The sequence below is a fragment of the Pezoporus flaviventris genome, unplaced genomic scaffold (genome assembly GCF_033815535.1).
Source record: "Pezoporus flaviventris isolate CSIRO_AGI_PZ_B2104156 unplaced genomic scaffold, CSIRO_AGI_Pfla_v1 ptg000081l, whole genome shotgun sequence".
Taxonomy (NCBI): Eukaryota; Metazoa; Chordata; class Aves; order Psittaciformes; family Psittacidae; genus Pezoporus; species Pezoporus flaviventris.
Window position 1 is genome coordinate 2,740,082 of NW_026892629.1, and position 23,040 is coordinate 2,763,121.

The following is a 23,040-nucleotide window of genomic DNA, read 5'->3' on the forward strand; positions in this document are numbered from 1 at the left end:
GAAATTTAATTTTGTGTGCTTTCTTTTAGGGTGTGCGTGATCTATTAAAAGTTATCCTAGAGAAAATCTTAACAATTCCAAACACTGTGAGCTCAGCTGTTGTACAGCAGCTTTTAGCAGCAAGAGAGGTAACTATCTGAATTCTGTACATTATCACTATAGAGGAAGATAGGCTTCATTCTTTTATTATTAGTGAGTTCCTAGTAGCTGGGATGACTCTCTGAGAGTTGGTACAATTCAAAAGCAAAAACTACATTTTGTGCTCTAATTCTTTTCTGTAATTGTATTTTATGCAGTAAACAAAGAGCTTTTTGGGGGTTGTAGATGAGTACTAAAATCTGTAACAGGAGGGTCAGGCCCAATATTTGATTTGCCTAAGGTAAGATATAGGAGTTACAATATTGAGATTAATTTCTTAATTTTTTAGTAAATAAAAGTAGTAATTGTTTTCAGTACTTCGTAGCAGGCAGAGAGGCAAAGATTTACACAGGCTGAAACAGTCTTACATTTGTACAATTAAAAGCAGGTTTTAAACTAATGTTCTATCAGAATACGACTTAAGAAGACCTATTTAATTGGTCTATCTATTTTCATGGGCTGCCTCAGTAGACAGACTACACCTTTGTTTACCTTATCCAAAGTCTTTTACACTGATGTATTTTTTTTTTTATTTATTTATAGGTGGTAGCCTACATTTTGGAAAGAAATGCGTGTTTGTTACCTGCCTACTTTGCAGTTACAGAAATCAGAAAATTATATCCTGAAGGAAAACTTCCCCATTGGGTAAAGACATGATATCAAAGCATATAATCTAGGGTTTTGTTCCACATAAACCAAAATGAATTACGTTTTTATAAACAAAATTTAAACAAAGATTTAAAATCTTCTATTCAACAGTAAGGTCTTTGATCAGGCATGTAAATTAAATTATGCAGGCTTGATGTGATTGTAAGCAGCTCTGTGTGTTCTTGCATGAAACTGATGATGTAGTTCTGACCTCTGATTTGATGTTCAAAACTCTAGAAGCGCTGAACTGGTTTTGTTGAATGCATTTAGAAATGCAGGTCATGCTTAATCTACCAGTTTGTGCTTTCTCTATGGCTTCAAAATAGGAGAAATCACTTTAAATAGCTGACAGGTGTTTTCTTTTTGTTTAAATTCAGTCATACAAAAATATTTGGGGCTCTCATGCATTGAAAATGGTCACCGTTTCCAAAAAGAATGTAACGTTGATCTAGTTTTAATTTTGTATTCTGTTAAAATAACTAAGTTTGGGGAAAAGAATTAAGTCCTGACTCCCTTGAATTAATGGGGAAAATATTACTGACTTCTTTTGAGCCAAGATTGAATTTAATTTAGGTTATAAATATTTAATTAATACATTAATGTAGCTGCTTTGTGGAATTGTTATTTAAAGGCAGACAGATTTGTTACGAACAAATTCTAAGCTTGTCTGAAATCATCTGTTACTAAATGGTGTGCATTGTTTCTCTTATGCATACTGTATTATTTCAGTTATTATATAAATTCTCACATGAGTGCAAACTGAGAAGAGTGCTTCCTGACCTTTCTTAATAAGGGCACATTTTTCCTTTTGTGGTTTTAGGTTTTGGATTACTTTTCTGACTTGTTGAAATGTAGTAAGCCAGTTATTTACTAGACTACTGTGTTTTTTATAAAAACAAAGAAACTATTTGTAAGTCTTAAATACACTTATTGGTATCTGGAACGTAAACCCTTACCTTTCTTTTAATTTTTTTTGGCCTCACCTAGTTACTGGGTAATTTAGTATCGGATTTTGTGGATACCTTCAGACCTACTGCAAGAATAAATTCCATTTGTGGTAAGAAAATGATTTCATGAGTGACTTAAAATTAAATTAATTAATTTTTAACTCTTTTTTTTTCTTATAACCTTTTTGGGCATATATTCATTTAAGCTAAATTATTCAGAGCTTATGTTTCATGAAGTATCTTTGTTCTTGTCAGTTTGGTTACAGACTTTTCAGTTTTTGCTCTGAAGGGGAAAATTAATATTGATCAAAATATTTTTTACTACAAGCTGGTAGTGGAAATGTACTACTTGTTACATGGTCATGTAGTTTCTAACTACAGTAAGTTAAGAAAACTGTAGGTTTTCTAAGCTCAAGGATTTTGAGTTAATACAGATCTACTGATATGTTAGTCATGGAGTATTTTATGACTTCAGCTTCCATTGGAGCTTTTGTAGCTGCTCAGCCTTGCTGTTGTTGCAGGCTTCTGTGTGAACATTTCCTAGTAGGCCAAATAAGTACTGGCTCTCCTTTTCTGTGAAAGAAACACTCACCTTTGTTTATTGCTAGAAATCAAAAGGTTAAAATTTGGCTGTTTTGATTGTGATGCCTGTTGCATTTTTCTTCAATAAAAATCTTCTGTTTTCTCTGAGAATTAGGTAGCGTATTAGGAGCTGCATTATTTGTTAGGTCTCAGCAAGGTCTATTGCAACTGAGCTTCCTCAGTGCAGAGATTAAGAATGCAAATTCATTCTAATGCTTCAAAGCATTACGTACTTCAGAAGCATGTAGTTATTCGTGTATTGAAAATGTGGCATAGCTTTTATGCATGTGACTTGTAGGGATCACACACAGATTTTTACAAGACTTATATATGTAAATGTCTTGCATAGATATGGTTGAAGGGAAGAAAGAAATGTTTCTTTACTTGTTTTATCTGATAGTGATATGGTCAGTCTGGACAATAGAAGTCATGGACTTTGAACTGACAATGAGGTTTAGGTCAAAGTTGAAGCACCTAAACTTAGATGCTGACACACAAGTGTGCTAGGGGGTTCAGTTCAGGTGCCTGTGCGTAAGCAACTGAAAGAAATCTCGGGTGTCGAATCTATACTAACAAGTCTAAATTTACAGTACAAAAACTTTGTGTACGATGGCTAAATCATATTGGCCTACACTGAATTGACTAGATCTCCATTAGCTACGTGTACTCCATTGGAGTACAGATGCTTTTATTTGACTGGTTTACTGACCTTTTACTTTTAGCAGTTTACTAGTTAACAGTCCTGCCTAGTATTTGTCTTACAGGGTGAATACTGGAAGACTAGATTATACCCTTATTTTAGAAATACCATTTTCTTTCTGGAAAGGGTCAGCATGACAAAATTAAATCCCTAGATCAAGCAAGGGTAATGGAACAGCACTTTTAGATTAATATTTGCAAATACTTCTCTTTTTCAGGGTACTCAATCTGAATAAATGGTGATTTTACTCCTTAGATTTTTTTATTAGGTGAAAATCAGTTCTAAAACTAAAATCAGCCTGAAGCAACCTTATGGTGAAAAGCTAAACAGTGGAAATTAAAGGGGAACACAAAAGTGGGTGAGGCCAGGTTTTGCATCAGAATGATTAAGTGATAGGCCATTTTCACTGTTGTAGAATTTATGTTTCATTGCATGTAGGTCGCTGTAGTCTTCTTCCTGTGGTAAATAACTCGGGTGCCATGTGTAACTCATGGAAGCTGGATCCTACAACCCTTCGTTTTCCTTTGAAAGGTCTCTTACCATATGATAAGGTATGCCTTATTAAGCTTCTTACAAATGTCATATTCAATAAATATAGAGCTTTTATATCGGGGCGGGGGGGAATAATTTCAATTGTGAATATCTGATTGTTCCAGCTAGGCTAACATTGAAAACATAGGTTTCTTCATGGTGTTACGTATTTTGCTGATCTCAAGCTATATGCCGAGGACCTTTAGAGTAGTGTGTGGTATAAATGCTGCCCAGGATGCTGAAGAACATGAGATGTTTGATGTGCTTTGCGGAGGGGGGGTGTGTGAGAGAGCAAATGAGAGCACAAAATAGATTGGAAAATTAGTTTAGCAGTGGAGAGATGGAAGAGAATGAGAACATAGTGTCTTCTTTCTGTGCTCTTTCTTTTTCCACATGAAAGACAATTTTACAGTTCAAATTTCTAAGTTAGCATATTTAAACTTAAAATTGAGTGTGAAATAGTGGTGCACTGAAAGAATTTTAAAAACTAAAGGATCAGAGCAAAAATCCACGTTGTCCAGCCTCCCATTCCCTGTATCCTAGATGTCTAAGGAAGGATATAAGGGTAGAGTATCTAATGACATGTATAATGTTCACACTCTACAGTCATTATCATTTTGGATATTTCCTGATACAGGTGTTGTTTCTGTATTATTTAGTAAACCCTCCTCTTCCAAATATTTGTTCAGTCTCCTCGTGAGCCCCTGTAAGCTTTTAGCATCCTTAACATCCCTTTGACAGGTAGTTCCACATTTGAACTTCATGTTGCATGAGGAATCGGCTCCTGTTTGAGTCTAGCTTGAGATAACATTTGTCTTTGAAGTAATTCAGGTATTGGAAGGTACAGCGAGCAGTTGTTCCATACCCGATTTCTTTACACTACATATGTTTTTTATATATCTTAGTCATAGATTAGAATAATTAGGGTTGGAAAGGACCTTAAGATCATCTAGTTCCAACCCCCTTGCCGTGGGCAGGGACAACTTACGCTAAATCATATCACCCAAGGCCTTGTCCAACCTGGTCTTGAACACTGCCAGGGATGGAGCATTCACAGCCTCCCTGGGCAACCTATTCCAGTGCCTCACCACCCTTACACTAAAGAACGTCTTCCTTATATCCAATCAAAACTTCCCCTGTTTAAGTTTTAACCCATTACCCCTTGCCCTATCACTACAGTCCCTAATGAAGAGTCCCTCTCCAGCATCCCTATAGGCCCCCTTCAGATACTTGAAGGCTGCTATGAGGTCTCCACGCAGCCTTCTCTTCTCCAGGCTGAACAGCCCCAACTTCCTCAGCCTGTCTTCATACAGGAGGTGCTCCAGTCCCCTGATCATCCTCGTGGCCCTTCTCTGGACTTGTTCCAACAGTTCCATGTCCTTTTTATGTTGAGGACACCAGAACTGCCCACAGTACTCCAGGTGAGGTCTCACAAGACCAGAGTAGAGGGGCAGGATCACTTCCTTCGACCTGCTGGTCATGCTGCATTTGATGCAGCCCAGGATACGGTTGGCTTTCTGGGCTGCAAGCGCACACTGCCGGCCCATGTTCATTTTCTCATCAACCAACATCCCCAAGTCCTTCTCTGCAGGGCTTCTCTGAATCTCTTCTCTGCCCAACCTGTAGCTGTGCCTGGGATTGCTCCGACCCAGGTGTAGGACCTTGCACTTGGCATGGTTAAACTTCATAAGGTTGGCATCAGCCCACCTCACAAGTGTGTCAAGGTCCCTCTGGATGGCATTCCTTCCCTCCAGCATATCAACCGAACCACACAGCTTGGTGTCATCGGCAACCTTGCTGAGGGCACAGTCAATCCCACTGTCCATGTCAGCGACAAAGATGTTGAACAAGACGGGTCCCAACACCTATCCCTGAGGGACACCACTCGTTACTGGTCTCCAGCCAGACATTGAGCCATTGACCACAACTCTTTGTGTGCGGCCATCCAGCCAGTTCTTTATCCACCGAGTGGTCCATCCATCAAATTGATGTCTCTCCAATTTAGAGACAAGGATGTCGTGTGGGACAGTGTCGAACGCTTTACACAAGTCCAGGTAGATGACATCAATTGCTCTACCCCTGTCTATCAGTTCAGTAGCCCCATCATAGAAGGCCACCAAATTGGTCAGGCAGGATTTCCCCTTAGTGAAGCCATGCTGGCTGTCACCAAGCACCTTGTTGATTTTCACGTGCCTTAGCATGCCTTCCAGGAGAATCTGCTCCGAGATTTTGCCAGGCACAGAGGTGAGACTGACTGGTCTGTAATTCCCCGGGTCATTCATTTTCCCCTTCTTGAAAATGGGGGTTATATTTCCCTTTTTCCAGTCATCGGGAACTTCACCTGACTGCCATGATTTCTCAAATATGATGGCCAGCAGCTTCGCAACTTCATTTGCCAGCTCCTTCAGGACCCGTGGATGGATTTCATCAGGTCCCATGGACTTGTGCATGTTCAGATTTTTAAGATGGTCTCAAACCAGTTCCTCTCCTACAGTGGGTGCAAGGTCTTCATTCTCACAGTCCCTGCATCTGCCTTCCAAGTCTTGGGTGGTTTTGTCAGAGCATTTGCCAGTGAAGACTGAGGCAAAGAAGTCATTCAGAACCTCAGCCTTCTCCAAATTCTGTGTAGCCAGTTCTCCTGAGAGCTTCCTGAGGGGGCCTACATTCTCCCTAGTCTGTTTTTTATTTGCTATGTACCTGTAGAATCCCTTCCTGTTATCTTTAATACCTCTAGCTAAGTTTAATTCTAACTGAGCCTTAGCTTTCCTAACCTGGTCCCTAGCTTCCTGGACAACATCCCTGTACTCTTCCCATGCCACCTGTCCTTGCTTCCACTTATTATAAGCCTCTTTTTTCAATTGAATTTTCCTCAGGAGTTCCTTTTCCACCCAAGGAGGTCTCCTGGCCCTCCTGCTGCACTTCCTTCTGGTTGGGATGCAACACTCCTGAGCTTGTAGCAGGTGATCCTTCAGTATCAACCAAGAGTCTTGGGCCCCCCTGCCCTCTAGGGCTGTATCCCATGGAACCTTCCAAAGCAGGTTCCTGAAGAGGCCAAAGTCTACCCTTTTGAAGTCCAGGGCAGTGAGCTTGCTGCACACTCTTCTCACTGTTCTGAGGATCTCAAATTCGAGCATCTCATGATCGCTGCATCCAAGGCTGCCCTGGAGCGTCACATTTCCAACGAGCCCTTCTGTGTTGGTGAGCACAAGGTCAAGCATGGCACCTCTCCTTGTCGGCTCCTCTATTACTTGCAGAAGGAAGTTGTCTTCTACACAATCGAGGAACCTCCTGGATTGCTTGTGCCGGGCTGTACCGTCCTTCCAACAGATGTCAGGGTGGTTGAAGTCTCCCATGAGAACAAGGGCCTGCGAGCGTGAGGCTTTTCCTATCTGTCTATGGAGTGCTTCATCCACAGGTACTCCTTGATCAGGCGGTCTGTAACAGATCCCCACAGTAATGTCTCCCATAGCTATATTCCCTTTAACCCTGACCCACAAACTCTCTGTGTACTGCTCACCTGTCCCCAGAGTTCCATACTCTGCAGCTTATCCCTAACATAAAGGGCAACTCCCCCTCCCCGCCTGCCAGGCCTGTCTTTTCTAAAGAGCCTGTAACCTTCCATTCCAACACTCCAGTCATAGGAGCCATCCCACCATGTTTCTGTGATGCCTATTATATCATACCCCCGTAGACGTGCACACATCTCTAATTCTTCTTGTTTGTTCCCCATGCTATGGGCATTTGTGTAGAGGCATCTGAGCCGAGCTCCAAATGAAGCTGGCTCATTGGCTGGAGCGGCTGGGATATCTTTACATTGCTCCAAGCATCTATTATAGGTTCTGGCAACTGACTGCGTGTGTTGCAATGGAATGATGCCCCCCTTCCACAGCACATCTAGTTTAAAGCCTCAGTCTGGCAAAGCCTCCTACCAAAACTGCTCTTTCCCTTATCAGACCAGTTCCACCAGCCCCCACTAGACCTGGCCTACAAACCTGGGTCCCGTGTTCAAGACACCCAAATCCCTGACTATGACACCACCCTTTTAACCAGTTATTAACCTGGCTAATCCTCCTAGGTTTTTTTAGGTCTTCCCCTGTACCCTGGAGAATTGATTAAAAGACTGTCTGAGCTCCAGAGCCCCTAACCATCTCCCCCAGGGCTCTGTAGTCCTTTTTTATGTTTCCCAGGTGACTACTATCTATATCCCTAGCACCACATGTATTATTAGAAGTGGGTAATAGTCTGTGGGACTTACTAGAGCAGGCAGCCTCTCTGCCACATCCCTGATCCGTGCCCCCGGTAGGCAACACACCTCCCTTGAGACGGGATCTGGCCGACAGACGAGTGCTTCTGTCCCTTTCAGTGTAGAGTCCCCTACTACTATGATCCGGTGCTTTTTCCTAGCAGCACCGGTAGAGATCTTCTTTACCAGGGCATCAGCCGGCTGTTTCTGGCTCGAGTGCATTTCCTCATTAGCCCCCTGCAGGACAGCAAAGCGGTTCTGCGTGGGGACAGGGGATTTAGGGGGAAGCCCCTTGCTTCTGATTGTCCTTTTCCTTCTTTTTTTCATCACTAATTCCCAGCTTCCCAGGTTAACAGCCTCCTTCTTTCCTTCATGAGGTAGAGGTGAAGCTCGAGGCCCCTGCACAGTTTGGGCCAGGAGCAAGCATTCCTGCTTCCTCTCAGCTTCCCTGACATCTCACAGTCTATTAACAGCAGCCCGCAGCTCAGCCACCTGCTGCAGGAGGACCTCCACCAGGGAGCACCAACTGCAGCCCTGCCCATTGTGCACCCTCCCCTCACGGGACCAGTGCAGGCACTTTCTGCACCCTGAGCTCTGCACTGCAGCCTCCCCTCTCCTTGGCTCTGTCTGGGTGCCTACGCTGGCCACCGCTGAGGCAGCCAGAGCAGAGCTCCCGGACCGGGCCCTGCTCATACGACGAGTGCTCACCATCCCGCTCGCCTGCCCGTGCAAACTGCCTCAACCCGCTCTGTTCCTCGTGCTCCCTGGGCAGGTTTTTACCCAGTCAGGGCTGGTGCCGCTGCTCCTGGCTCGGCCCCGTGTGAGTCAGCTGCTCGCTCTTGTCAGCTGAGCTGCTGGCTCCTGGGCAGGTCCTGTCGAGGACTTGAGGCTCCCTCGATGGCTCTTGTCGCTCTGAGTTGAGGCTCCTGGATGCTGAACTCCCCCCTCCCCCCCCCCCCCGGCTCCGGTGTTGAAGGCATCCTCTCTCGAGCTGCTCACCTCGGCAGTCTTGGTCCTGTGCTTCCTCATTTGTCTTAACCTGAGTTCCTTCGAGTTCTTGATGGTCTTCCAGTGCTTCAAGGCTGTTTCAAGAAGTATGCAATCCTTTTACTGGATGAATAATGTTTATCTATTTGGTCCCCCTAAAACCTGTCACTTCCTAAGAGCTATGACTATTTCCTTCTTGATTTGGGGTATTAGAGAGCAAAAAGATATGCCAGATAGTACCTGTCTGCATAAATTAAACATTCATTCTTACATGAACTCAGTTAAACTCAGTATTAAGCATAATCTTGAGGCAGTATACGTTTGTATGTGATTGCTTTTTTCTTTCCTTTTTTTTTTTTTTTTTAAGGATCTGTTTGAGCCACAGACTGCTTTGTTGAGATATGTGCTGGAACAACCATATTCAAGGGATATGGTCTGCAATATGCTAGGTCTGAATAAGCAGGTACTGTACTATACTGTAACGTGTGTTTTAATTCTGCATAGAATCTGCACTATTCTTTTTCTCTTTTCTTTGCTATAGCTAACTAAGCAAAACAGTTTAGGTCCAGAGACTGAATTTTTAATTTATTTTATTTTTTTTATGAGATCATATTAGGTTAATTGGACACTGTTGTTCCTATCATTTATATATTGCTTTACAAATGTTAAATTGAACAGTAGAGATTTAAAATATGATTTTTTTTTTTTTTGCATTGCTTTTTTTTCCTATAAGGCCAGCCTCAAGTGCACCTTTGACAGACAGTAGGAGACTGCTAGCTCAAACAATAAAAATGGTTATTGTTTATTAGGTTTTAAAGCGTTATACTCTCTTATATTAGCATGTTATGGTACTAGGACACTGAAAAGCTGGGTTTTGTTTTGTTACATTTTTCCTTTTTATACCGTAGAATGGGAGGGCTTAGTCTGACTTGGGGATCCTTGAGGCTGGCCTCATAGTCACTGTTTTGTCTTTTCTTTTTTTCTTCCTTTATTTTTGTTCTGTCCTGTCTTGTCCTGCCCATCCTCCAATGCTCTAGACCTTGAACATTGCTCAGGTATGTTCACAACCTTACTGTTGTATTGTGACTAACGATACGCTGGCCGCTTTGTAGCCACTGATTCCAGTTAGAGAATACATGTACAGTCAGGGCTTGAAATTGGCAGGACCATTAGTTAAGGGCAAATTCTCACTACAAATTGCTAGAGATACGAGAGATGTAGCATAAAAATGACAGTTGGTGGTCCTTTGGTCCTAAAATTTTCACTGGAATGGACTGCTACAATTTCCCTTACCAGTCTTAAGAACTTTTATTTTGTCTGCTGGAATTTTCAGATGAGGAGAGATTCTTAGTTCAAAATTTCTTTTCTTATGCAGGTGGAAAAACATCCACTGCATTTGATTGTAAAATTATAAAGCTGTAAATACATTACTGTAGCACAAACCCCCAAACCAAAAACAAAACAAAAAAAAACCAAACCGAAAAAGCTTTACTAGTGGAATTTTCTTATCGTTAGGAAGCCTCTGTAAGAAACTTCCCAACAGGCAATTATTATTCTCTTCAAGCTAGGTTAAAGAAAAGTAGTGCAGAATACCATGTGAAAAGTAGTTCCTTAAAATTTGACTATTTGTTTAAATAAATAAACAAATGTCAGAGTAAATCAACCAAGTGGACTTCTGCTTGAAACTTGAAATTATGGGTATTAGATTTACAGTTGGTCCCTTGTTACAATAATAAATTCCCCATCTATTAAAAAAAACCCTCATTATTTAAGATTTATTAAAATAGCGTTGCTGTTTGCAATACTATAGTGAAGGTTGTGTCAGTGTTTCCATTTAAGAGACTTTTTTCAGATTTGTAACTTGACTATAAAATTTACATGATCCTGAAACCTTGTGTATATTTCCCATTGTGAGTGAAATACACCAGTGATTTTTCTGGATTGGGACAATAGTTTTGAATGCGCAGATTCCTACATTGTGGCAAACAGTACTCTGTGTTGTATATGACAATCTTTTGTATTTGAAACTTAAAGCAGCTGAAATGATAACCCTTGGAAATGAGCTGCTAGGTTTAGTGTTGAAATAGGTAATATTTGTATTCTGTGTCTATTTCTGTGTCTACATTCAGTTAATCAAACGATGCCTCTATACATCTTGTAGCTGGTAAATAATACAAGATCTAGACCAAAAATACATTGAATCCATTTTGTTCTTATAGTTCTGGATGGTCTGATATTAAAAATGCTTTTAACTCCTACTTTATTGTCCTTCAAAAGTACTTTAAATAAAGTAACATATCGAACTTTATTTCTTAAATTTTGTTTACTAGTATAGGAATACCTACACAAAGTTTCAACCTGGCGTGAATTTTTATGGCCAAGGAACAAACTTGAAGAATGTAGCTTATAAAGGAAATGCTGACAGAACATGAACTATAGCTGTGCTACTACAGTTACATCAGCATAAAGATGTGTGGGCTGTTGAAAATCTGTGAGTTAAAAGTACAAAGATAGAGTGGTGTAGTGATACAGAACAAGAAGTAATTTTCCATTTAAATGTTAATATGCTCTGTTTAAAACTGTGGAAAACATTAAAATTTGACTTGCTTTTAGTTACAAATTAATTTCGTGTTATATCTGGATTTGTTAATGTATCCACTTGACAAAAAATAGCATGCTTTTCAGAAGTTGCGTAACTGTATCAATGCTTTCAGTGAAATGGCTGATAATTTTGTATTTTATTATTAGAACTGAACTAACCTGCAGAAGTAAATTGTAATATTAAGACACTTAGAAATGCAAGTATTGCCAAGGTTGTTTCAAAATAAGTTCACTAACACCTCAAAGCAGTGATCATTATTTATTTATGATCGTTAATTATTTTTGTGAAGCTTCTGGTATGCCCTGTTAACTATTTCTAGAGATCCAGTTGCAGGATTGGACCCTTTGAATCTTTTGGCATCATAAACTATGTATGGTTGAGCCAGATCTGTCCTAGTTCTCAAAACTCTGAAGATGAATAATGAAATTTTCCAGTTCAGTTTTAACAAAGTAGTTCTGTGTTAGAAAACTGATCACTCAAGCCATCTCTGAGATGTATTTAAAAAACAAAACCAAAAACCAAACTAAAAACAGTACAAATCCAGCTGTCCTGTAACCTTGCAGAGAGAAAAATGAAGATAAAATTCGATAAGTTTATAGATTCATATGTTCCTTTCAGGATTCTAAGTTTTGCTGTGGGATTTTGTTGTGAGATGAGGTTTTCTAATACCTTTATCAAGTATATAGTTTCAAGTTCAGGTGTAAAAGTACAGACTTCAAAATGTTCTTTCAGTTGAAGTCTGGGGATTTTTATAGTTTGCTACTGTTTTATATTTTGCACTGGTCTGTAGGAAGTAGAGATTTAAATTGTATTTTATCATGTGTGTTATCATGGTTTACGGTTGGACTCGATGATCTTAAATGCCTTTTCCAACCTAAGTGAATCTATGATTCTACGTCAATTTCTATTCTGCTATTAGCTGGCTGATGTTCCCCAGTTCTTAATTATCTTTTAAGGAATTTGCTGAGGTATGTAACAGCCTGCGTTTTGAAAAATTATTATCGATTCAAAGTGTCTTAATACACTGATGCCAAATTAAAAGTTCAGAAATTTTACAGTTGAGCTTCAGTAATGTCTTAAGGACATGAAGTTAGTTCAAACATTTTGGTTTCTGTCTTTACCTTGTCTGTACAGACTTGCATGAAGGATAAAATGCCATTTTTGCTTTCATAACTGTAGTCAGGTTTGTACTGCAGTCCTTTAAACAATGAAAAACGTTGTTATTGATTTCTCTGGGTTGGAGAATATTTGAAAGAGGAGATAATTTTACGGTGTCTTGGTTCTGTGATGTTATACAAACTTTTAATTAGCAGCTATTGTATTAATGATTTTGCTCTTTAAATAGTATATTTGGCTGGTCACCTTTTAAACCAGCAGCGGTGATCTCCAGCTTTTGACTAAGAAGTTATCTATGCCATACTCCATTCAGGTGAATGTGTAGTTGTGTTTTCTTCTAGCTACAAACCAGGATAATTTGTTTATGGAAGATGTTATTTCATGTTTGTCCATGCATTGTGTAAGCAGAATAATAAAGTGAAAGGAATGACATAATGCAATGTTAAAAAATTTACTTACCTTTCCCTTTTATTTTTAAAATATTGTAGGTTGATGCTGGGAACTTACTATCCAATATTACTAGTGTTACTATGGCAAAGTACTTAAATTAAGGGGTGTGAATATTTTCATGTATTTCTGATTGTGAGAGTGTGCTTTGAGAACACTTGAGTGCAACTTGCTTGTTGAAACTTACTCCTTTTTTAATGAGGAAAACTTGAGAATACCCACTGAAGTTCGTAGAAATAAAATCAGGTATAATATAAAGATGGAGCCTTAAGGTTCTGTGGCTTGGTAGCATACAGTTTTGGAAAATGGAAGTGGCTGTGGCTATAGTTCTGTCTTGTATTAGCTACTTCAAGCATTTAACTTGCACAGGCTTGAATTAGACTTTTGGAGACACCATTTACTCTTGCAGACATCTGGGGCTCTGCGGTTTGGTCTTCTGAATCCATTTCTTATGTGCAAATATATATTAAATATTTTTGAGCTAGATGTTGTTTGCTCAAAATATTCAAAAACTATAATAGCTTGCAGCTGGCCTCACTGACTTCTCAAAATAGCCTTCTTTTAGGGAACACTTTGAATGCTACACCTCCCCCCCCCACCTCCCATTCCACCCCCTAAAAAACAAAGCCCAACCAACCAGAAAAAAATCCAAACCAAATCAAAACAAACCCCATTGAAGCTTTGATCTACTTAAAAAAGTACCAGTGTTCCGTCAGAGGGCTGGTGCAAATTTGTGCAAAAATGTATATTCACTGAAAATACAGAAAAAGAAAAAAAATGCCAGAAGTTTAAATTAATGAAGATAGAATGTGAAGTACTGCTATATTTCTTTATGAAAATTGTTCTTAAAGCAATAAAAGCATGATTTTCAGAGTAAAAGAATGAACTTGTTTTTTTAATTTCCTGGATCCTAAACTTTTCCCAATTTTAGGATTATTCAGAATAGTGAAAATTCCTACTGGAAATTCTGGCTTTCTTTTTAACAGTAATATTTTCCTGTTGTATTCTTTGAATAACATTATTCTAAATTAATATAGCCTAACATGATTAGGCGTTTGGACATTAACCTGGTGCTTAGCAAACTATTAAATTTCAAGCCCTGTACATAGTAGTTTTGCATGCTGGATTATAAACTAGTCTGTAGTGTTGTCTGTTGCACCCTGCTCTGCTTCATAATTAGTTGCTTTGGGAGGGGGAAAAACGAACCACAAAAACCCCGAAGTATTCTCAACTGGTGGTTTTAATACTGCTTTCTGTAAACCTGTAATGTGGTTGATCTGTGATAATGGCATTGCGTACTGGAAGAGAAGGTGAAACTGTAATTGATGCTTTCTGTTTTAGTTGGAGGTTTGCATTAAGCATGCTTTAAGAAAGCACAGCTGGAATTGTAGCTTTCTGCAGTTTTGAGCTGACGAAGAGCATGCAACAGGGGATGCTGTTCACTATTTTGTCAACTTCTCCCATTCTTGCATTTTATTTTTAATTGAAGAGAATCTCTTTTTTTTTTTTCATAGCAAAAGACTACCATCGATGAAGGTAGAACAAGCATCTCCTTTCAGCATCTCTCTTTACTTTTATTATTTCTTTCTTTATTAATTAAAAGGGTTTTTTTAGGCTGCCTGGCTAGTAAGTCAAAGAACTCATTTAAGGCATCCCTAAAATATTTTATGAGTACTTGGGTGATCTTTTTAAACTTCTTTACACACACACCTTTTTGCCTCTAGAAAAGGATACTGCATTTTCATGGTTAGTGTTTGGGCAGCTCAGTTCCTTTTCTTTTGTATCATGAAAGTAATAATGTTTTCTTTAAGGCTGCATTATGTTACAGGCATCAGCTGTAAAAAAAGCCAAACCAAAACATTCCTGACCATTCCTGAATAGAGGTTTTAATGAAACAAACAGAAGTTTGTTTCCAAAGTGCTAGCTAGCACTGTTTGAAGAAGTTAAATTCCACACAGCTTTTTGTCCTTAGTAATAGTATGACAGTAACCATACAAACACAGATAGAGTAATGGTTTTGCACTAAAGAACGTATGATGTGTGACATTATACTTGATGATCTTGAATTGAAGATTTATAATCTGAGTTACAAATCGCTGGTAGTGGGCCTGCTATACATGTGTCTGTACTAACATATGTATTTGGCTGTATAATGCATTCCTTAATCATTATTAAAAGTCATCAAGGAAGGTGTGTATTTTAAATTATTTCTGTGCTTGCATAGCTTAACTGTGGAGACTCTGGCAGTCTAAATCTAACATCTGAAGAGCTCATCGCCATACCTGATTTCTGTTCTATTCACAGTATGTAGAACATACTACTTTTGTCAGATTAATTTTCAAGTCTTTTTGACCTTGTACCAGGTGGTACTGCATCAGTAGGACAGCACCTAATTATGCGTGTTAACCAGATGTTAATTCTGCTACTTGTTGTTGATGAGCCCAAAATAAGTGAAAAGTAGAATAGTCATTTAATATCTATATTGTGTTTTGGGATGTTCCCTCTGGGTTTGGTGGTATAATTGATACATCTTTTTCTTTATGGTGATCCCTATTTTTGAAATGGACTTAAATGAGAAGAGAAGAAAGGAGAGGGGGAAATACGTACACACAGAAACTCCAGTGTCAAAACACTGCACTACACCAGCTACCAAGGAGGAGAAAAATGACTGCTACTGCTGAACCCAGGACACACCAACCTCCCCAACCAAACACAAATACTCCTACCAACATTTGAAAAGAATAGACTTTGTTTTCCATTAATGCAAGATCAGAGAAATAACATTCTGTATGAATTTATTAAAAACCACAAACCCCCCAGATGTTATTTGTGCATTGATAACCTGTGGTTTGGAACTGAGTAGGGAATTATGCGATAAAATGTAAAAAGTCATTGTGACCTGTAACATAGTGCAGCTTTAACACACTGGATTATCCTTAAATTCAGACTTCATTTCATGCTTCCCAGCCTTCTGTCAAAATACTGTACTATAACTGCAACTATACAAGTTCTGAAGTTAAGGGAAAGGCTTTTGGAATACTGTATCTGATCTCTGCCTTACAGCACAAGCAGCGCTGCCCTGTGCTGGAGGACCAGCTGGTGGATCTTGTGGTGTATGCCATGGAACGATCTGAGACTGAAGAGAAGTTTGATGATGGTGGAACCAGTCAGCTTCTGTGGCAGCATCTCTCCAGCCAGCTCATTTTCTTTGTGCTCTTTCAGTTTGCAAGTTTTCCTCATATGGTCCTGTCACTCCATCAAAAGGTAAATTGTTTGTATCGCTCCTACATGGTAAGAGAGATTTTAAAAACAAAAGAATTTTTTTTTTTAGGGGAAAAAAAACCCAAACCAACAAAAACCCTAACCCGTGCAAGGAGTTCCTGATGTATAAGAATTAAATTTTTGATCACTGTGCTCTGTCAAATTCACAAGTGAAACTCCCTGTGAGCTGGGTCTGTTTCTAGTGTATTCAGTTACAGGATGTTGTACTATATTTGGATTCAAAATGTGCTAGTAACTAGAATAAGGACATAAACTGGCATAATTGATAAGATAGAAATACTGTGCTGTTGCATTCAGTTTACAACCAAGCTTCAAATAGAGCGAACTCCCTGTTCAGTTTGTGAGCTAAAGAAACATGCCACGTAAATGGATGCAAGAATTTGTAATTTGTCTAATCAGAGCTATCTAATCAAAGATCATTTTTCCAATTACAGTGATATTGGCAATCACAGTGAAAAATTATTACTTCCTAATAATAATTCTGGTAAGACTGAAACACTGTCTAGTATTTACATTTTTCTATGGTCTCAGTGCCTCTCTGAATTCTAAGGGGGGTAGTTTTGCCAGTCCTTCGTAAGTAAGGAGAATAGGGGTTACAGTAAGCCAGCAACATCCTGAACACTTTGCTGAGAGAAAGTACCATGTCAATAGTAGGAAAGAGGTGTTCTCTTTCTCCTCACTGTGCAAGTGATTAGTTTGTGGCAATTTAGATAATTTCTAACATGCACAACACATTGCTCCATCTTCATTTGCTCCCAGTTCCATGTCACATCAAAATTTGCTGTGGCTGTGTATGTTATGTTTTACTTGTGATGGAGTCTAGTTCTCTGTTCTCTTTGGTATCCTTGAAATTAGTTTTACTAGGGTTGCTTTTCTTTAATTACTCTTAATGAACCATTGAAACAACGGATGCTATGCAACACAGCTGCACAAATCTAATCTAAAACTAAAGCAAGCTAGATAAGAATAGAGGTTAAGTGTATAGTACTGGTCATTAGAGAGTTGCTGTTAACAGATGGAGAAGTTGAATAACAAAAAAATAAATGCAAAATATGTCCATATGAAGCAAGCCCAGGTTGTTCTGGTTCAAAGACTTTCTTTGTAGATAAAGTTAATATAAAACCTGTGGCCTGCTGCTAGCAGTGGCAATGCTGTACTTGGCTACAGGGCTACAAGGTGACAACTTAAATCCAACATTTATGAGTTGCTATTTTTTTTCAAAACGGTGATCCTCAAGAGCTAAATATTTTTTTAAATCTTACCATTAATTGTTACGGCTCTCCCAGAGTCTGTTTCTGTGTTACAACTACTACAACAACTACTACTACTGTATTACAACTACTACTACGTGTTCGCCATCTTTCTGAAAACAAGACATATATTTTGGCTTAAATCCTGCTATAAAATTCCAAGTAATCTCTGCTGGAATTGTTTTAGTCTGCCCTTTTATAGGAATCTTTGCAATGAGTTTTCTTCTACATGCGTATTTGTCTGTTACTGAGTCTGTTTGACAGTTGGCAGGTCGTGGCCTCATTAAAGGAAGAGACCATCTGATGTGGGTGCTACTCCAGTTCATCTCTGGGAGCATCCAGAAGAATGCATTGGCTGACTTCCTCCCCGTTATGAAGCTTTTTGACCTCCTGTATCCTGAGAAAGAAGTAAGTCTTCTCTCTGAAATTAAAAGTTTTGGTTTTAATTCAACTTGAGACCTTCAGATGTCAATATTGGTTTTGAGTCACTGATACAGCAGTGTGCTGTGTAGTTGGAGAGAGATGTTTCATAATTAAATGAAAATTTTCAGAATTTCGTAGCTGTGTTTTTCCAGTAGCCACATTTATGCAGTGTTTTTAGGGGTGAAAAAGACTCTTCTCTTCCTTGACTTTGGTTTGACTAAGGTTCGAAGGAGTTTGTTAAAGCACTGAGGATACTGTGTGGAATTTGACTGTTCTGTCTGTGCTGTAACAGAATAATATACTGAGAGATGCTTTCAGCAAAGAACTGAACAAGACACATTAAATTTATCCCATATCAAATAAAATCCTAGTTATGCTTTGTATGTTTGTGCATTCCTCTAGAAATAAGGTTCCTGAGGGGGAGTTTTGGAAAGTTCTTAAACTTCCATCATGACAGCACTGTCAGCATGAAGTCCTGGTTACTTGCTCTTACTTACTATGTGTTGCTGTTGTCTCACTTGTGCTACTCAGAGGGCTTGTGTGGTGGAAACTGTACCAAAGGGAAAGAAATGAGGATGTTGGCAAAGGAGAGAGACAGACTGTCTTTTCCAGTACCAGTAATATACCTGAGTCTGTAGCCAAAATCCTTTGAATTCTGGGGTGTATTTGTTCCTTTTCCTAGGAAGTGTATTAATCTTTAAGTGCAATGGTGATGCTAGACAAATCAGATTTCTCAGAAAATGCTGGTGAACCACTGAGCCATAATTGATTTCTGAATAATGTATAAGTGTGAGACTGAGAGTAAAAGTATATGCATCGTAACTGTATATGTCTTGAATTTCTATACTCAAAGCATGAGCTTCTGTTTGCTAAGGTCTTAGGTTATTTGTTTATTTGAGGTCCAGGTCTTTTCCAGAGCTCTTGATATTTAAAATTGCAAACACAGATGAGGGTAGAATCTGTTCTCTAAAAACGTTGCTTATGGTATTGCAAGTCAGAAAAAGCAAAACTTGACCTTGTGAATGCTGCCTAAGTTGGTTTTCTGTTCATTAATACGTGCAATATGTCACATTCATGTGTTTTTTCTTTAGTATATTCCTGTACCTGATATTAACAAACCCCAGTCAACTCATGCTTTTGCAATGACCTGTATTTGGATACATCTGAACCGGAAGGCCCATAGTGACAACTCCAAGTTACAGATTCCCATTCCTCATTCTCTTAAACTGCACCATGAGTGAGTTTTGAGGGTTTTGTTATGTTGTGATTTGTCTGTAAACATAATGGAATAGGAAGCCTTAAGTCTGTATTCAGAATGTATTGTGTGATGGGGTGCTGTATAAGGGTTATCAAAGGAATGAGCTCAGTCATTCAAAAAGCAGGAGCTCCAAGTCAAAATATTTCATAAAAATTGAAATACTCTTTATTGTACAGCTAATGGAAATGATATATTGCACCTTGAATTAATGAATCATTTTTACTGATGGAGAATTTGAAAGCAAATTGACAGGGTTTATTATGCTGTAGTTTGGAAACTGAATAAGCAGTATGTTAGGTTTTGTCTGGAAAAGTGATTTTTAAAGCGTATTTTTCTCCTGAGTTGTTTCTCTGATACAAGAAAATCCACGCAGTGAAACTGGCGTAAGGTGTAGTCATTTTGATGTGGTGCAATTAATAATTTCTTCGGGGTTTCTGCTGTTTCACAATGGATTTTTGGTTGAGATCATTGTGGCTGTACTCTTGGAATGAATTTGTGGTGTTCTGCTTGTTACTTTCTACTCAGTGTTTAATATCTTTGGCACACAGGTTTTTGCAACAGAGCTTAAGAAATAAGAACTTACAGATGAACGACTACAAGATTGCCTTGTTGTGCAATGCTTATTCAACTAATTCAGAGTGTTTCACTTTGCCAATGGGAGTGCTAGTAGAAACAATTTATGGAAATGGCAACATGAGGATACCTCTTCCAGGGACTAATTGCATGGCATCGGGGTCTATTACCCCGTTGCCAATGAACCTCTTGGACTCACTCACAGTTCATGCCAAGATGAGGTACAGTATGCAGCTAGGTTTTGTTTGTTTGTGGGGTTTTTAGTTTTTTTCTCTTGTAAATCTGTGTTTAACTATTATCAGGAAAGCTTTCCTGTGTCTGGACATGATAAGTATAGATCTGTTTATTTACTTAGTAAATTTCTTAACTTTCAAGATCTTGTTTTTGACTGAAAAATACTTTCTCTCTTTCCTCAGTCTGATTCATAGCATAGCTACAAGGGTAATTAAGTTGGCTCATGCAAAATCTAGTGTGGCCTTGGCTCCTGCTCTTGTGGAAACTTATAGTCGCCTGCTGGTTTATATGGAAATTGAATCCTTGGGCATCAAAGGCTTTATCAGTAAGAAAACCTTTTTCTTCCCTCTTTGTTTTGTTCAGTAGCGTTTTCTTTTAAGGGCAACTAGAGAACATAGTAAAAATGAAAATAATGATGCAGCATGTTGAGTACATGTATGAATTATTTTAATATAAAAGAAACTGTAATACTTAGGCTAGCGCTGCAGTAAACTTCAGATGAATGTGCTGCTCTCCCATTATGCCATCACTTGTGTGGTCAGGACCTCACTAGTTAACGCTGCACTGTGCAAAAATATACTTAGTGGAAAAGCATAAGCAAAGTTACTTAATTGGGCACAAATGATACTTCATTGCTCTTGTTAAAATTATTTGCATGTCTGCTGCGTATTCAAAAGATTATTGAGCTCTACACATTTACAGCATCTTCAGACAGCACTTGCACACTCACTCCTTGTAGGTAATACCGTTTTCAAATCAAATACTTGACTTGCAGCCTACTACAGCCTTTCTCCATAGTGTACTCTGGAGTTGTATTTTAAAGTGTAACCACTTGAAAGACTTATTTTACAAACTCTTTTTCATAAGGTCAGCTTCTGCCAACAGTTTTCAGATCTCATGCATGGGGAATTCTGCACACTCTACTAGAAATGTTTAGCTATCGGATGCATCACATCCAGCCTCATTACAGAGTGCAGCTGCTCAGCCATCTTCACTCCTTGGCTGCTGTGCCCCAGACTAATCAGAACCAGCTTCATCTGTGGTGAGTGATGGCTACCATATTTAATCGTAATCTCAGATTTCTCCACCATACGTGGAAAGCTGTGTGAGAACTATGTTTAAAAGGGAAATAAGTACTTCCTGATCTTACTTCTGTGACTAAATTGTGGTATCCCAGCAGGTCACGTTTCAGAAATACAGATGGATGTTAGTGGTAGTACTCCACAGAGTTGCATGAGGCAGTCTCTTGTGCAGATATGGCAGCAGTGTCACAGGTCAGAACTCACGGATGTGCTCCAGAAATGTCATGTCAACATCTGTTGGAAAACTAGAGATAAAGGGCATTGCCCGCTACTTTTAGTCACAGTCATTGGCTTGTCTGCCAGCGGGACTGTGCTTGCTTACTCCTGCAGAGTATGTTTAATTTCATTACAAGAGTTAAGTTGGTTCCAGTTAATTCTTTTCTGAAGTTAATTTTTGGTCAGATCAGAGAAATGATCTGATTGAGCCTGCAGCTGTAAAGCTGTTGGAGCAAAAATATGGTGGCTGTACAAGAACTTGAGTAGACAAGAAAGTGTCACTTCCATTGTGTGGTTTGTGTCTTACGTTGGTGTAAACCATGCATAAAACAGTGGCTAATTTGGATGCAAGAAAGGTGAAGAAGTTGGTTAAAGAAGCTGTGGAGTTGATATACAGATAATTCTAGGGAAAAAGTTTGAGTTTACCTTACTGTTAACAAAGTTAAAGGGTGTGAGGTTTGGTTTATATGTAGAATCTGGGATTTGTTCTAGAAGAGTTGAGGAAAGTGTCCATTCACACTTAGAGTAGAATACTTCTTTGTGGGGGTGTTTGAGGGGCACAGAACAACCTAATTATTATCAGTTGATATCAAGGAAGTCTAACTGCACGCTAATTTCTTAGCCCAGATTTAAATTGCTCTGTTGCTTATCCTTTATCAAGAATAAAGAGAACAGTGTTCAGGGTCATGTTGGACATCGCTTTAAGCAACCTGGTCTAGTGGAATGTGTCTCTGCCCATGTCAGGTGTTTGCAACTAGGTGATCTTTAAGGTTGCTTCCCGAGCCATTCTATGATAAGTGAAGACAAGTTTCTCCTTAAATTCAAGGTCTTGCTCTTTTCATTCACCTAAATCTTGTTTTGTCATCTTAGTCTGTGAAATATGGATGTTAACCAGTCACTTTTGATAAGCACAGCATGCAACTAGATTGGAGTAAACTAACGTATGGCTTTGGCATTTCAAAGACACAGTGCTGTAAGAGTCTTTTAAATTACTTAAAGCTACCTGGTGTGAAAAGCACTTCCAACTAGAGCACTGGAAAATAAAGTGCTTTCAATCATTTCTTTAATAAGGACAGTTTAGTGCTGTCTGCTTCAAAGTGATAGTTAGCTTTGAAACTTCCTATGCATTATTTATGCCTTTTTATTCTGCTTTTTTTGCATACATTTATCTATATATTATTGTTTAGATGAAGGTGCTAAAAAGATAACAAAGGAGGGGATGCTCTAAATTGGAGAGACTTGAGAATCTTCTGCAGGGGCTCTGCACTTGGGATTTTCACTAAATCAACTTTTGAGAGGTTTATTTGAAAATAAAGTACTTAAATAGTTGCTAATAGATTTATTAAACAGTAGGAAAAGCAAACTTCTGATAGGTTAAGAACATAATTTTTAAAACATGTTTTTGTATTATTTGAAGCTGAAAATAGAGGAAAAATAGGTATTTTTGGAATCTTAGCAATATAAGCATGGCTTGCTAACTGGACTGTTTCCTTCTTTCAGTGTTGAGAGTACTGCTCTAAGGCTAATCACAGCTTTGGGCAGCTCAGAAGTCCAGCCACAGTTTACACGATTCCTCAGTGATCCCAAAACAGTTCTTTCAGCAGAATCGGAAGAACTCAACAGGGCTTTGATCTTAACTCTAGCAAGGGCAACACATGTGACAGGTAATGGCAGTAGTGGAAACAAGATCTTAAGTGAAAGCTGTAGTCAAGCCATTTCTTTAAAATACCATTTAATAGAGTATCATGGAAATGACCCAGTCATAAACCATATCCCAGACA

At 38.9% G+C, this 23,040-nt stretch overlaps 1 protein-coding gene across 5 annotated transcripts in view; it reads left to right on the forward strand.

The window, feature by feature from the left end:
• The window catches only part of MED23 (mediator complex subunit 23), a 43,451-nt gene that overhangs the window by 5,527 nt on the left and 14,884 nt on the right, over positions 1-23,040 (forward strand). For 4 of the 5 annotated variants that reach the window (XM_061474976.1, XM_061474979.1, XM_061474978.1 and 1 more), the window contains 13 exons: positions 30-128; positions 682-783; positions 1,774-1,843; positions 3,454-3,566; positions 9,144-9,239; positions 9,814-9,831; positions 16,005-16,205; positions 17,738-17,881; positions 18,988-19,133; positions 19,703-19,948; positions 20,144-20,286; positions 20,829-21,003; positions 22,760-22,923. In XM_061474976.1, coding sequence (XP_061330960.1) covers positions 30-128; positions 682-783; positions 1,774-1,843; positions 3,454-3,566; positions 9,144-9,239; positions 9,814-9,831; positions 16,005-16,205; positions 17,738-17,881; positions 18,988-19,133; positions 19,703-19,948; positions 20,144-20,286; positions 20,829-21,003; positions 22,760-22,923 — 1,717 coding nt within the window. The remainder of the gene's footprint in view (positions 1-29; positions 129-681; positions 784-1,773; positions 1,844-3,453; positions 3,567-9,143; positions 9,240-9,813; positions 9,832-16,004; positions 16,206-17,737; positions 17,882-18,987; positions 19,134-19,702; positions 19,949-20,143; positions 20,287-20,828; positions 21,004-22,759; positions 22,924-23,040) is intronic. The other variant, XM_061474977.1, reaches the window with a different exon arrangement.